The sequence below is a fragment of the Hermetia illucens genome, chromosome 1 (genome assembly GCF_905115235.1).
Source record: "Hermetia illucens chromosome 1, iHerIll2.2.curated.20191125, whole genome shotgun sequence".
Taxonomy (NCBI): domain Eukaryota; kingdom Metazoa; phylum Arthropoda; class Insecta; order Diptera; family Stratiomyidae; genus Hermetia; species Hermetia illucens.
In genome coordinates, this window is record NC_051849.1 from 31910056 (window position 1) to 31926425 (window position 16370).

General features: G+C 40.8%; 1 protein-coding gene across 6 annotated transcripts in view; it reads right to left on the bottom strand.

Moving 5' to 3' along the window:
• The window catches only part of LOC119648353 (protein GDAP2 homolog), a 152509-nt gene that overhangs the window by 52023 nt on the left and 84116 nt on the right, over positions 1-16370 (bottom strand). For all 6 annotated transcript variants that reach the window (XM_038050091.1, XM_038050064.1, XM_038050099.1 and 3 more), the window contains one exon: positions 13969-14069. In XM_038050091.1, coding sequence (XP_037906019.1) covers positions 13969-14069 — 101 coding nt within the window. The remainder of the gene's footprint in view (positions 1-13968; positions 14070-16370) is intronic.

Consider the following 16370-nt stretch of genomic DNA (forward strand, 5'->3'; position numbering starts at 1 on the left):
ATATAAACAACAAAAATTGAGTTTTCCAGTGAACTTTTTCAAGTTGAGATACAATTCAAACAACAAAAACATATAAAAGCAAAAAGATACAATATCAACGAGGTAAACTACTCAAATGTAATTTGACCTCCACGGTAAATTTCGGCACTTTCTTTACGTTTCGAAATAGCTCAGCTCTCGTGGTCGATCTTGGATAACCCGGATGATTATTCGGCCAACATGTAACTCCATTAGTCTTTACAAATGACGTCAACGTGAGGTTACAACATTCGCTGGGTTTGGGACCCAACATTCATTAGGTGGTCAAAGGGTAGTATAGGCCCCAGGGCAAAATATGGATTGGTACCCACGATGGAGCATAAAACCTGGAAAACGCCTGCTCAACCAACACCAACAGCTCTACTGCCAAACCCTATCTTCACCTCCACGTAGTGACCGCTGGGAGCTCTTTCTGAACGAAAAGCTGCAGACGGAGAAGGATGAAGGCGAGTCTCCCGCGCCTGAAAACGGAACAAATTGTACCAACTGATACTCCAGGTTGGGAGTTGGGTAGGGCTGAGAACCCTACACGGAGCCTCGGACTGGATGGATTTTACAACGACGAACCCGGCAATGACAACGGAATAATAATTTGCACATTTTCTAATGAAACGTGCGTTCCCTGTACAGAGATGGAGCTGCCAAGCAGGTAGCCGATACCCTGTCCCAATATAGGGATAATGTAACAGCGTTGCAGGTTCCTGAAGAAGAGTCACTACACCAGATATTATAGTGGCCATCCAATAAACCATGTGCTCGGAGTAGGTTTCTTAGTTAGCCAAAAAATGAAACCTACTGTTATCGGCTTTGAAAACATAAGCAAACGGCTATGCACTCTGTGTTTGCGAGGCAAATTTGGAAATATAAGCCACATAAACGTTCCCGCCCCTACAGAGGAGACTGCAGAGTCGGAGGAGGATACCTTCTACGAGGCAGTAGAATGAACCGTCGAAGACTGTCCCAGATATGATATCGAAATCATACTTGGTGATTTTAACAGCCAAGTAGGGACGGAATCCATCTTCAGGCGATACGTTGGCTCTCACAGCTTACATCAAGAATTGGAGATTTATCACGAACTCCGGTGAGCGGAGAAGCAACTTCACAGATGGAAAAAGGAAGCCTAAGAGAACCAACAGGTCTGTGAACTCGAAAAGTACAGGGAGGAACCGCACCAGGCGCGGAAGTTTTACCAACAAGTCAGCAGGATGAAGCCTTATACACCTCGATGCTCATCATGCCGAGGCAAGAAGGCAAATCTGATTTTACACACAATGGGCACATTGGAGCTATACGTTGAATATTTTGATGAACTGTTCAACAACCAAAATATCGGCGAGATGGAGGTCCCGCCAACAGCAGACGACGGACAAATACTGCCATCACCAAGTATTGAAGAAAGAGTCCGTGCAATTCATCAACTTAAAAATCATAAGTCGCCAGGAGCGGATGGAATTACAGCCGAAGTGGTTAAATATGGAGGCCGCCTATGGTAGCATAGCCAGCGTAAAACTGTACACAGCCATGGGAAAATTCGGTATTCGGATGAAATTGATAAGACTGATGAGGTTGACCCTGGCCAATGTGCGAGGCCAGATAAAAGCAGCAGGATCACTCTCAAAACCATTCGACATTAATAACGGTCTAAGGCAAGGAGATGCCCTATCATGCGTCCTCTTTAACCTGGCTCTGGAGAAAGATATCCGTGATGCTGAGGTAAATGTGAGACGTACGATCCCCTATAAGTCCATCCAACTACTGGCCTATGCTGACGATATCGACATCATGGGAAGAACGATCCAAGACGTACAAATTGCCTTCATCCAGATCGAGCAGGCACTGATCGGCACAAGATTTTGGGCTGCACATCAATGAAGGCAAGACAAAATATATGGTGGCAACGTCAGTCCCAAAAACCAATGAATCAACAACATCAAACCGCACTGGTCAAACGGGAAAAATAAAGATAAGAGACTACAACTTTGAGATCCTTGATAATTTCTCCTCTCTAGGGTCAGAAATCATAACCAATAACAGCTACGACGATGAAATCTGCGCACGGTTGTTGGCAATTAACAGAGCTTATTTCAGCTTACAAAAACTGTTTCGCTCGAAATGTCTCACCATAGGGTCAAAGTTCTTACTGTACAAGATAATGATCTTACCAACCCTCATGTATTCCTCGGGAGACTTGGGTTCTTAGCAAGAAAAATTGCGAACTTTTGGCCGCATTCGAGAGAAGAATCCTCCGAAGAATTCTTGGTCCCTACATGAGGATGGACAATTCCGTAGCCTACATAACGACGAAATCTATGAGCGATACCATGACCGCCAGATTGTGGATAAAATTCCGACTCAATAGATTGCGGTGGGGGGGGGGGGGGTCACTTAATTCGTATGGATGAGGATGATCCCACCCGGAAAGTCTATAAGGGCAATATCTATGGTAGAAAAAGAAGACAAGGCAGACCTTGCCTGAGATGGAGTGATGGCGTACGTCAGGACGCCAAACAGCTTTTAGGGCTATCGAATTGGTGGAAAACGGCGCAAAACTGGGAGGTCTGGAGTTCCTTAATAAGCTAGGCCTAGATCGAAGACCGGTTGTTGCGCCGTTGATGATGATGAGGATTGGTTTTGGGCGGAGGGAATGAGTTTGTGATTCATTATCAGAGGCAAGATTAGCGATGACCTGTTCGATGCAAGGGAAATCTTTTAGAGAGCTGAGAAAATAATATGGCTCATCGAATATATGGCCTTGAGTCTTTTTGTTGGCAGAGAGTGAAGATTTTCAACGAAACAAAGCGCCTCAGTCTACGATTTTTTCTCGTAGTACGCTTGTAGATCTTTGGATATTAGAAAATTTCTTCAGGTGATAATATTGTACGAAAGAAAGACGGGAATTAGTTTCGCTCACCTGGGTGGTCTCGACTTGCCAAGAATGTGAAAAAGACGAAATTGAATTAAGTATCGTAGAAAGTTTCAAGGTGCAGAGAAGGACCAAGAAGATCAGACGACGCTGTTAACATTCGGGTGTGGATAACCCACAACGCCGTTAGAGATGAATATTGATGTTCTTGCAAAATTTTAGTGTTTTTCGAAACGCAAGCTTCACTTCCTCAATGTGAAAATTAAAAAGCGAATGATCAGAAGTCTCTTTTTTGAGAAATATTGGATTTTTAATTATCAACCAACTTTGTCCACGGAACATACTTAATTTGAAAACAACAAATTCCTTGGCGTTAAGCTCTAAGTCATCTGTAAGTTTCTTGCAGCATTTTGTATTAATTTTTTTTTTGTGTTAATTTTGAGTTAAAGTTATGTTCAGTTCCCTTTCAGTCTGTTTAAATTGTCATTGTTTCAGAAAGGAGCGAAGAATAAGAGTAAATCAGATAAATTCACCCAAAACTCACAGAGAAAGCAATGACGATGCCTACAGTTCCTTTTCTTTGCTACTGATTTATTTTTGGTTTCGTCCTTTTTAAGTTTTTTGTGTAAAACAATAACTTATAAACAACAGTTTACTTTCTGTCTGTCTGCCAGACACACATAGTGAATTATTATATTTACTAAAAAATTAACTAAATTGACTAAATTCATCCTAGAATCATAAAATGCAATAATATAGAGCATGATGCTACCAAGTTTGGTGGAAATCGCACTATTAATAACAAAGTTACAATTTGCCATTTGTGCAAATTTACTGCAATCTACGACCTCAAATTTCAACGTCACACTAAGTGAATATTCTGACATAAGATATGCATATAAATCACGAGCTAGGTACAAATGGAACAAATCTCCACTCAAATGTTCTTACGTCCGTGTTCGTGCCTTGGAAGATGCGCCCCTCACAATTCGTCTACGGTCGGTGCAACCCCATGGTTTTTAGTCCTGACCGACTATAAAAGACAATGAACAGCATCTCGCGCTAACGGAGATGAAGATGTTGTGTTGGACTAGTGGCGTAATTGATCATGATCACATTTGAAATGAGGATATCTGCGATTCAATGGGGTTATACCAATCAAGCAGAAACTACGAGAGAGGCGTCTCCGATGGTATGGAAATGTAATTCGCGCTGGCGAGAACTCACTTGCTCAGATTGTTCTAAACATCGAAGTGAATGGGAAACGATTAAAAAATTGGTCAATACGATGACTTGATAAGCTGGATGGTGAGTTGAAAGCCTCGCAATTCCTTCCAGATCAGGACTTTTATCCGACAAAATGATGCAACCGATAAAGACGAGCCAACCCCGATTCTGAACCAAATTTTTTTTTTTTTTTAATTACTGACGAGCGGATTTCTATTTTGGTGGACGGTTTTCGAGAAGGACATTTATTAGTATTTTTTAAGTTGGTATTTATATCGCATTTCATGAACTTTGTAAGTTGGGGGCGGGGGGGCAATACTGTCGTGTCTTGTAAAGGTAGAACCTGATGAACTGTAGTATGGAAAGAAACTGTGTCAGTTTTCCTTTTCCAAACTATGTAGATTGAAAGAAGAATTCCATTAAGATGTTCCGTAAGCACGTAGTTCAAAAGAGAAACCGAGCACCAAAGGAAAGGAAGTAACTTGCTTTCCAATTAGTTCGTTCCAACATCAAGTGGATGTGTATTCAGAGCCCCTCAATCGTTTAATAAAAGAAATAGCTTCGAATCCGCTTAGGCCTCAATGCGGTTTCTGCACTCTTTATAATTCGTATTTATAATATATTGTGTTTGCGGATGCATGTAAGGAAGCGTTTACTATCTGAGAACCAATTCCTGCTCCCAAGGCAAAGGAGAGACAGCGTCTGATGACTTTTCCTCTGCCTTGAACGAAACTGCAAGTTTTCTCTTCCATTTTTGTCCCGAGATTATTGAAGTGAGCACGAGTTGGGAAAAATCCATCTAATCAACCTGACTTTGCTATTGCCAACGACTAACCTCACATCTGAAAAATTGGCGACCGTTCATGTTCGGCAGTTTCGTCGAAATGCCTGTTGACACGTGCAACCCACTTGATCATTTGATCATCAATAGAATTGTATATAGAGGAACGGACGATTAGGGGATTGAAATCCTTCCATTGGGGTGCCTGCAATGGCCACTTCAATAAAATATTAAATACTATAAACAGAATTTCCTTCGTATATATAATAGGTAAATTCGAACTCCCCTGCGTAGATTCTTGAACACGTGTCCGTCATCCTCCAACCTTCTTGTTCCTTACACAATCTGATAATACAGTGGTGATAATTAATTACCAAGGAAGTAGGTGTGCCGTTGTTATCACCCAGTAGTGATTTACGAAAGAATATTCTGTGGGGTAGTATGGAACGCAAATATGAGATATTTCGGTCAGTGTCAAGATAAATTTGATATATATATTCAGATTAAGAAATCCTTTTCTGGAAAGTTCAACCATACGATGGTATGAATTTTAGAACAATGGTAGGTAAATAAATAAATAATAATGTTCTCTAAAGACGTCATATCTTACGTTGTTATTTCGTGAAAATCGCAATTACAGTACAATCTTTAAGGTTACCACGTAAATTCACAGTATGATTACGTTACTCAAGTTTGTTTGCTGAATAATATACGACTATATGGGGACGTCACTAAAAATACAACAAAATTCAAGATTATATCCAGGCTTTTTCCCCCAATGTAAAATTTAAAGAGAAATCAAAGGAAAAAAACTATTGTGGATGTGATAAGCTCCACGAAAACAATATGAGCAAAGTCGAAAATGGCCCACAATTATGACTGCGGAATTGCGGAACTGATAAAATGTTGTATCCTCTCTCATGAAATTTGACCTTAGATACTGTCAGTTTAACGAAGCTGTGATATTTTTTTAAGTCAAATTATTAAAATCAAAACATAATCAACATATCACTACATTACCATCATATAAATGTTGCAATAAATTAATAAACGAAAATAATCTTGACACAAATTACATGAAATGATGAATTTGGAGCAATTTTCAGGCACAAGTAAATATAGTCTAGCATTCTTTACGACTATTATTCGGAAATTATGCTGGTGACAATAATAGTAGCCACAAGTATTCAAAAATCCCGAGCATGTCCTCCCACCATCGATGACGAAATTATTGTAAGCTATAAAAATCGCTCCATTTGCTGACATCATCACCCCTTTGACGTCATCGTTATGATGAGCCCGAACAAAACTTTCCATTCAATGTCGTTATCGCTATTGGAATCGGTTTTCGTCGTATTGGTTTTCTAATAATGGAGGCTATATAAATTGATGGAATGTAAACGCCGGTGATGACGAAATGAGTTACTAAGGGCAGAAGGCTGACTATAAAATTGATTAGTTGGCTACCTGAAAGCGAGGCTACAAGCAATAGTGTCAACTACAAAAGAGCTGATTCAGGCAGCACCTTACATAGGGTAGAATGCCATTGCCACAGGCAGCGATATACTTCTGAACAAGTGGCTGGCCCTTCAACGAAAACATGAAAAAGACATTGAAGGACATTAGTTGTTGAGTTCAGGGTAAGTGGAAGCAAGATTAATAAAAATAATGTTGATTTCTTCCGGAAAGTCGTTGCCGAATTTGTTATTGATGTTGAAGACTGATTAGAATTGGATATTACTGAATCCTCAGAGAACGCATTATTCAGAATTAAAACAAGTATTTCACAATTCTGGATCTAGGTGGAAAAAGCCAGTACACTTCTTGTGCCATCAGACTTCAGCATATATTGTATATACATGGTGCCCTTATTGAACACAGCCATGGAGATATTCGGTCAATAACAGGGTCAATGGGTTCATGGCGCTCGAGATTTCCAGGCGCATTCAATATGGTTTTACGATGAGTTTTCTGTCTGAAATCCAATATTGAAAATAAATACACAATAAAATTCCTTATCCAATAACAGAATTTAATAAGTAGCAAATCGGAAGCTCTGCGCTTCCGATTTGGAAAATTTGGTAAATTTTTTTAGGTAAGAATATTTGGGAACACGATGGTTCCATAGCACATGGCTCGTGGTGTATATGCGTCGAATGCAGCCAATATCCAATTCGATGTGATCATCATCATTAACGGCGCAACAACCGTTCTAGGCCTGCCCTAGTAAGGAACCAATTCGACATCCCTAAACCTTTCTGGCGTCCTGGCCTAGACCATCGTTCCATCTCAGGCAGGGTCGGCCTGGTCTTCTTTTTCTACCATATTGCCCTTATAGACTTCCCGGGCGGACTAAGTGACCCGCCCACCGCAACCTATTGAGCCCGTTTTTATCTGCAATCGGGTCATGGTATGGGTAGATTTAGTTGTTATGTAGGCTACGGAATCGTCCATCCTTATGTAGGGGGCCAGAAATTCTTCGCAAGATTCTTCTCTCGAATGCGGCCGGTGGGGGTTCCACAGTTCCAACGTTTCTACCAAATTTTGTGTCAATAGCTATAACCATTTCTGAGAAAAGTGCGTGTCATACACAGACATTTCATCAATTACTCCTTAACTACTCTATGACAAGTACCAAGTCTATCCTCCGCATTAATAGTAGCAACTCAACACAAAATCAAACCATCGTGGTACAAATTTCCACTAAATTCCGATCAATAGCTTTAGCAGTTTTCGTGTCAATGATGGCTATGCGTGAAGTTACCGAATCTCCTTTTGGGCCAAACACGGAAGAGGAAACAGCATTTCTTTGTGGTGCAGAACTTTGGAAATCCAGTACTAGCCGTCTTTGGAAGTGGGCAAAGGAAGTCTCAGCTGTTGATATCCTGTGCCTTGGTTAATTCTAACATAGATAGAAATGAAACAGAAGTTATATCCACACCGGATCCTTTTAGGAAGAGCTCCAAGCATGGGAGGGCACCACTGGGGACAACAACGGTCTTGGGTAATAGAGATTTAATGCAGGATTCAGAAAGGAATACCCCAATCCCTGCATCGACACAATCGTTTTTAATGCATAGCGTGAAATTAGAAGGGACGAAACCTGAGAAGCGTTGCATTCACTAGTAAACAAACTGACTGAGTTCATTGAGAAGAGGCGGAATAGCCACCAAAACATCCCGATTAAAGTCCGGATGTTTTGGTGGCTACTCCGCCTCTTCTCAATGAACTCAGTCAGCGTTAACTTATCGTATATCTCAGGACACTCGAAGAGGACGAGAAAGCGAGCAGATGAGGTAGGGACGATGTCGGTGAGCTCCCAAATATCAGTCGCTTGCAAATAAGTAAAAGGTTTCCTCCCTAAAGTCGGCGAAAATACCCACGAAAATAGGTTATGATCGACCGCGGTCTCAGTTCCTAAAATAACGGAAGAAATCAACCCTCGGAAGTCCGATGGAAAAGGGTTAGCAGTAAAAAGAGGAAAAGGAATAGGAAGAAAATCAGACCGGAAATAATATCCATTTCCCAGAAGGTTCTACGCAAATATCCTTCGAAAAAAAGTGGATCCGAAACCCAGCGCTTTGGGTGATAGTGTGAGCCGCATCAGGCAAATTCAGAAAAGAGATCTGATGTTGATGAAGAGTTCCAAGCTTGGGGAGTCACCAGTGTGGACAACAATGGTCTTAGTTAATCGAGATTCAAGGTACTATTCAGAAAGGAATGCCTCAATCCCTGCATCAATACAATTACTTTTCATGTAAAGCATGAAAGTAGAAGGGCCGACACTGAGTGAATTTATAGAGGAGAGGCGGAATAGCCACCAAAACATTCGGGCTTTATTCGGGGTCTTATATTAGGGCACTCGACGAGAAAAATAGCAAAGCATTAAGGGGCAAAGTCACGCAGGTGACACACAGCCAGCGAACAGATGAAATAGGGTGTGCCGGTGAGCTCCCAAATCTCAGCAACTTGAAAATAATTAAAAGGTAGTTTTCTCGAACGAGGTATCAGTACCTACAATAATAGAAGAAACCAACCTCGGTAGCCCGATGGAAAAGGGTTAGCAGCAAAAAGAGGAAAAAGAATAGGAAGAAAATCTGACCGGAAATAATCTAAGAAGATTCATCGCAAAATATCCTTCGAAAAGTAAAGCTGGATCCGAAACTTACCGACTTGGGTGATAGCGTGAGCTGCATCTGGCGAATACAGAAAGGAGATCTGATGTTGGAATTGAATTAATTCAACGAGAAATGTATAGATCATTTCTGCGGGAAGTGAAAAACGACGTAAACGAGACCACTTCGCGAGAAGGTATGTGGACTGCGTTGAAATAGGAGTTCATTTTTAGAATTTTTATTTTTTATTTTTTGTTATTTTTATAGAACAGAGTGTTATAAAAAGGATCAGAAAGGCATACGGAGATACGTAGAACGCCATTATAAGTTCGTCGGCTAGAAGCAGTAATTTGGATCATGAGCAGGTAGAGAGGTTGGACAAACTTGTCTAGATATCATGCGGTGCAGTACAGTTGCAGCATGTTGGCGCCATTCCTTCCCGTTAGGGCAAAAATCAACGGCATTCATACCTACAGCGGATACGCTTCTCCTAGTGAGAAGATGTTAGGCATTTTTATGTTGGACGCTAGAGACCATAGCCCTAAAATAAATGATGGCGATTTCCACATGGGAGCCTTAGAGTGGGGAAGCTTAATGACGAGCAAAAATAATCAATATTTTTATCGAAGCTATTGTGGAACTAGACACTGTGTTAGCCAACAAAGGATGTGTACCGACCATCCGAAGTAGAGGGTTAGCCTCCATTGTCGACCTAGCATATTTTCTCCACCACGATGGTGAGAGGGATGATCTGGGGGATAAGGGAGCACTAAACCCTCAGCTACCTCCAGGGCATCTTCCTTGACATTGGAAATGGAAAATGAGCGCACTGCTAGTACAAACGGCATTGGCCGGGACTTTAGATGAAAATTTATTTGTTGCGCCTGAAGGAAGGAGGTCACGAGCCAAAGGGAGCGATGGAAATGATGATTAAGATGTAGCAGTGTATAATAGAGGTATGCCACGTTACAATGCCTCGACGACATTTGTACTGCGACATAAACCCGAATAACTGATGGAACCAGGGCACTTCGATGTTGAGATCTTTGAGACACGATTGGACAAGAGAGAAACCGGAATTTCAGGAGCTCTAGAGGAATACTGAAATCTCCCAAGTAACCCCAAGAAAGATACACCGGAGAAACAATTTGAATTGCTTCAGGCAGCTGTGTCTCGATGCTGATATGGTTGGAATGAGCAACATAGTGACGTGCCCGTCGATTTTGTTGAAAATAATTACAATCCTTTTTCCGCAGCACAATACGTTTTCTCAGTTCCTGTGGTTAACGACGATTTGCGGATAAAATAGATAGATAGATAAGAAGGCACCGGGACTGGGCGGGACTCCGAACAAGGTTGTTAAGCTCGCTACTACCGCCAGGCCAAGTATGATTTTTGTGAATGATGAAAAGATTGTTTCAAGTCTGATGGGAGACGCTAGAATTATTTCTGCTACCGAAGCCCCAAAGACCACTTGCCTGCCTTCCTCATATTGCCATATCTGCCGTTTAGATGGGAAAGAAGTTGGAAAGGGTGTTATACAATAAGCTGCTCCTGTTCATCGAGCTTACGGGTGGTGTATCACAGTCGCAATATTGATTTCGGTGAGCCCGTTCTACGGTGATTGGGCTAGATGTTAAAAATGCCTTTGAATTTACCAACTGGGATTGGATTAAGGCTACTTCGGTTAAGGTAGGTGTTTTTGGCTTCTTATCTCGGTTAATCGAGAGTTACCTCTAGGAGAGGCTCCCGTGCTACCAGGCAGACGAAAGAGCACATTGTGAAGGTAGGTGTTCTTTATTAGGTCCCTTGAATCGAAACGTCGCATATGATGGAATGAGTGAGGTAACGTGGATTGGTATTGTGGGCGATCTAATGATGAATATGGTTGCGGAACACTCGGAGGACGTGAAACTTTTTTATATTGAGTTAAAAACATTTATGCCATCAGATCATGGTTACAATTGGTTAAATTGGACTCGCGGACGATAAAACGGAGGGCGTTCTCATTACCACTCGCATGGAAAAACAGCACATTGTGCAGGAGTGATGGAGAAGAGAAATTTGGACGACGTTCCCATAAGTGATGCTCTCGCAGGGGAGACCCTGAGGTTAAAGCGAGCTGAATTGCAGCAGAAGAAATTCCAAGAATTAAAACCCGCTCGAAAAGCTCGCCGGAGGAAGTGACATGGTAGTATAGACCAGAACCCTTCGATGCGAAGTAATACTTCGCAATGGTTCTACGAGGTTATAAACGAAAAGGTAAGGGGTGGGGTGATTTTAGTAGGTGCGAATCCCACACATTGCTGAGTCTGGCCCAGCAGCATTGTTTTAATATTTCCGCCTCCCGTCATGTGATGACAAATGGGAGCTTTCGATGGTCAATAGACCATCCACTAAAAAAGTATGACGGACAAACTACAACTTTTCTATAATCAGGCTTAGATGGATATCTAGGAAACTTTTACTTTGAAATAGATCTCCTGTTCTCATTAATGATAAGCTAGACACATAATGCACCAATGGCATATTTTGCATGTTCATTTTCGCACGGTTTTTTAAGGTTTTGTGTAAACACAAAACCTTATTAAAATCGGTTTACCGTCTGTCTGTCTGTCCGTCACACGTATCTTTCTCGGAGACGGTTATAGCGATTGACACAAAATTTGGTAGAAAGATGGGAACTGTGAACGCTCGCACATACAGTGAGTTATATCCTCTTACGTTGAATTTAAGGGGGGGTCCCCATACATGCAAAAGGGAGGTGTAAAATTTTTTTTCATCAAATATGGTCATGTGGGGTATCAAATTAAAGGTCTCGATTAGTACTTTTCGAAGCCGGTCTTAGTTTTGACATTTCTGGGAAACGTGGGAAGTGCGGGGGGTTGAAAGTGATCATTTCTTTAAGGGGGCCATTCTCAGAAACTACCCAACCGAAAAATCTGAAAAAAATCAGGAGGCTGCCACTATATGGCGCTTTGGCTCCGAAATACCTTTCATACCGATATCTGTTCAAAGAAAGTTAATAATAGTATATTACTATATTTTTTTGTAATTGGCTGGAAACCCCCCTTAAATTAATCCTAGCGGCACGAAATGCCTGCAGTGATGTAGGCTATAATGTAGGGCATGATTATACCAAGTTTGATGGAAATCACGCTATTACTAACAAATTTATAATACGTCGAAATTGTTGCTTCTTTGAAAATTGAAGACAATCAATGTCAATATCACCCGAAAGTGGACATATGTATATATTACGTGCTACGTACTAAGAAATACACAAAACCTTTCGTATCTGAAGCGTCCAGCTTCCGGTTTCCCGACTTGTTTCTATATATGATGTAAGATTAACATCCAGTGTTCACTGGGTTTTCCAGTTGAAGAATGTTGAATCATAGCATTCTTACAATTCGTTGGTATGACACTAGTTTTAATCGCATTTTTGCAGTCTAGTAATTCACTATATAATCTCTCTTAACATTTCTTTGCCATAGTGCAATTGTATGGACTGTGAGCGGCGAACACTTTCAATCCAACAGATAATAAATAATTTGATTAAGTAAAACTAAAGAGTTTGGTAAGCACTTTCTTCTATTGTGAATCAATCACATTGATCTTGGCATTTAAGATATTAGTTATTAGTTTTTATATACAGATTCAGAATTAAGCCAGATAAAGCTAAGGTGTATTAATAAGAACCGTAAAATATGTCATTATTATGGACAGAACAAGGGAAAAGCTTAAAGCAACAAATAAGAATAAAGAAAATTGAGCTTAATTAAATGCGCTGGAATTTTCTTTGTTAGATACGAGACAGATAGCTTGTTCATCCAACCTGGTTTCATAGGTCAAAGTACTTAAATTGAAAATCATTCGAAAATATATTGCATATACCTAACACTGAAGAGATAGAGAAAAGGAAATTCTTTAACATTTTATACGACGAATATTGTAGTCTGTAAATATCTATAAAAGAAATTTGCTGCATTGCAGAAGATTTTAATGTTTGTTTGGTCCATATCTTTGTTTTTCTAGCTTTTGCTGTGATAAGATGGAAGAATAATGTTGAAAAATATAATATCTTCTGTTTAATACTTTCAAGACGTCATTGCGAAACGTTAAGCTCATAGTATTTAGAGGCGCTGCTGATTGTACATTTCCCATCTGTGATTGAATCACTGCACTTTGGTGGTTCTGAATTATATACATTTATATTTTGATACTACTCTTATCATATTAAGCAGTTAACAATGCAGAACCTTGCGAGGATATTAACAACCGAAGAAAGAATGTATCCCTGGTTACATACAGTACACTTTTATACTCGTATTTATTCGGGTAAACAATAGATAATTGTGATGATAAAATATTAAATTTAGGGTTTTAGCATATCAGTGCATTATGCGTTTCATTGTCAAACATATTGTGGAACTTCAAATGTAACTCAAACCCAAAAGGATTTAAAATTTACATGTTGAAAAGCTACACTAGTATGAATTCGGTAATTCTTGGATAAAGCAATTTGACTTTTCAATGGTTACATATGTTTATATGAAGCATTTGCGCATGAATCATGTGCCTTGGCTTTTAAGGGCTGAATGTGAGATCTTGCGTTCAGCTACGAATAGAAATAGGCGCTAGATTTTCTAAGCGTTTTATATTTTATATTCAGAAGTAAAAGCAACGCCAACCAAACTACGTATCAGTGAGAGTAATTCGCTTGACTTATTTTAATTCCTCAATTTACCATAGTCTACAGCGTTACAAGTGCTATGCTGACTTTATACATATAAGACTGCCGGAACACAAAAAAAAATAAATAAATTTAAAATGTCAGACTAGGCTTATCTAGTAGTTTCCACTAAACAAATTTTACAAGACATATGAATGTACAAAATTACACCATATGAGTATTTTAAAACTCCAAATCGACTCACCTTTCTTGGTGTTCTATTCCTTCGACACCGGTCTCAATTACGCTTTCATAAATACCGACGCGTGGACGATCGCCTAATAAACGTTGCCGATCTAAATCACCCTGGAAGTGAAAAAAAAAATGAAAAATCAAAATAAGCCGGTGTATAAAGAAAGTAGTTATTTGGGCGTGTGTTAATTATAATTTAGTTAACAGACATTAATAGGATTAGTTAAAGGGTACTATAGTGACGATGCTGTCTCTATAGGAAACCCTCAATTAGATTGAAAGTACGGCATTTAGCATGTATTGTTTAATTTTCGACATGCAGCTGAACACTATTAACAAGCACTCCCAATCCACTCTTTCGAATGTGTTCTTCACATGTAAGGCGTCTCAAAATATCGCGCTTCCTAAAGAACGATGCTAGGCATCTCGCCCGTTGCAGCTCAGTTATAGGGTCCCATGTAAATTAATATTTGGAGTTGATGATATGAACAATAAGTGAGAAAACAGAAAGCACAAGACTTACTTAAGAGGAGATTGTGGCCACAGCTGACAAGCGTATAGTCTAGAGCAAAATTATTCTGAGGATTGAATCATGGTTAAATGACCCTTCAGTTTTCTGCTTGGTGTAGGACTGACGACCTTTCCTCAAAAACTACCTATCAAGGAGCTCCAAACTGGACTGGAGTCGCAACGTTTTCTCATAGTGTATCCGTCCCCCTGTACACAGCGAAAGCTACTTAGCACCTAGTCGATACCATGTCCCAATATAATGCGTTACAAAGAATGAGTTGATCAGGCACAAATTTCCTGGAGAAGAGCAACTATATCAAATATTATAGCAATCATCCAGTAAACTATGTGCTCAGAGTAGCATTCCTAGTCAGCCAGAAAATGAAATCTACTGTTATCGACTTTGACAACATAAACGAACGACTACGCACCCCGCGCTTGCGGGGCAAATTTCAAAACAACCGCCCCATTAATCTTCATGCCCCTGCAGAGGAGAATGATATCTTTTACGAGACAGTGAAATGGATCCTGGAAGCCTGCCTGACATGAAAATTTTAACAGTTAAGTAGGCAGCGAGCCTATACTCAGGTATTGCATCCACAGTTATAAGTTGCATAAATACACCAATGACAACGGTCTGCGTGTAAAGAGATCCACAAACAAACGTAAGTCTATCCAGACGGGAACAGTTTCAACCAAATTGACTAAGTGTTTATCAGGTAATGCAGTCATCTTAAAGAACTTCGCTAAGTGGAGAAGCAATCACTCGCAGCGGGCAATAGAGCCTGCAATCCCTTCCGTTCACGATTTCGGAGTCAGTCAGATCTTGTAATGCCTCTGCCCCATTTGGGACATGGTCGACGGCTTGTGTAGCAGCCGAGAAAAAAGAATTTTTGATGGCAGTGACCCGTCTGAGAATATCAATGCACGCAGTATATCTGTCGTTCGATCAGCAAGATAGCTCTTCCGCTGTCTAGCGACGGGCGTCAATTTTGAACTTAGGGGTTGCAGCTCCCCAACCCTGTGAGAAGTGGCGGATGCAACACGCAAGCGAACGTAGGTGACCATCAATCGGTGATCCCTTCGAGGCCGATGTGAGAGTCTCTCTTGCTACGTACATCCAGGATGCAACTCCTATCTCTCCAAATCTACTACTGACCGTGACGGAGTCAATCTGATTGCTTGCACAGTGTCGGTCAGTTGAAACCGGAACTGACCTTATGGGAGATTCTGTCCTCAAACAATCTGTTACGAGGACGAGGCGATGGAAGCTGCAGAAACCCACAAACTTCCACCATGATCGCTACGGTCGCGAAGATCGATTTTCCCTATCACATGTACGCGCAAGGTGTTGTCAGAGCCTACCTTGGCATTCAGATCACCCATCACGATTACAACGTCACCTTTAGAAAGCCTCTCCAGAACTGCATGCAATTGCTCGCAGAAAGATTCCTTCTTCACTATATTGGATGTTTCCAATGATGCATAGCATTATACAATTGTAATGCTTCTTAACCTGGACCGGAACCTTGCAGTGAGAAATCTATTAGAAACCGGCTCCCAGCTCAAGAGAGCGCACCTTCTGGTAGCCGTCAGAAACAATTCGACACCGTATTCGCGTCTCTCGGCTTTCTAGAGTAGAAAAGTACATTTTGAATCATGGCAAGAGGGAGAGCAGTATTCCGCAGAGCCCCACTATCTCACATCGTTTAGGCTCAGAATGTGCAGCTTACATGATTGAATTTCACGCTCGAGTTGCAGAAAGCGAGCATTCTAAGGCTCCTCGATACTGTTGTCGAGGAGCGCCCGCACATTCCAGAAACCAATCATAGTCCGTTTTTGATAACTAAAGCCTTTGGCATGACGGCATCCGTTGTTGTGGTTTCGCTACCAGTAAAGTTTAAA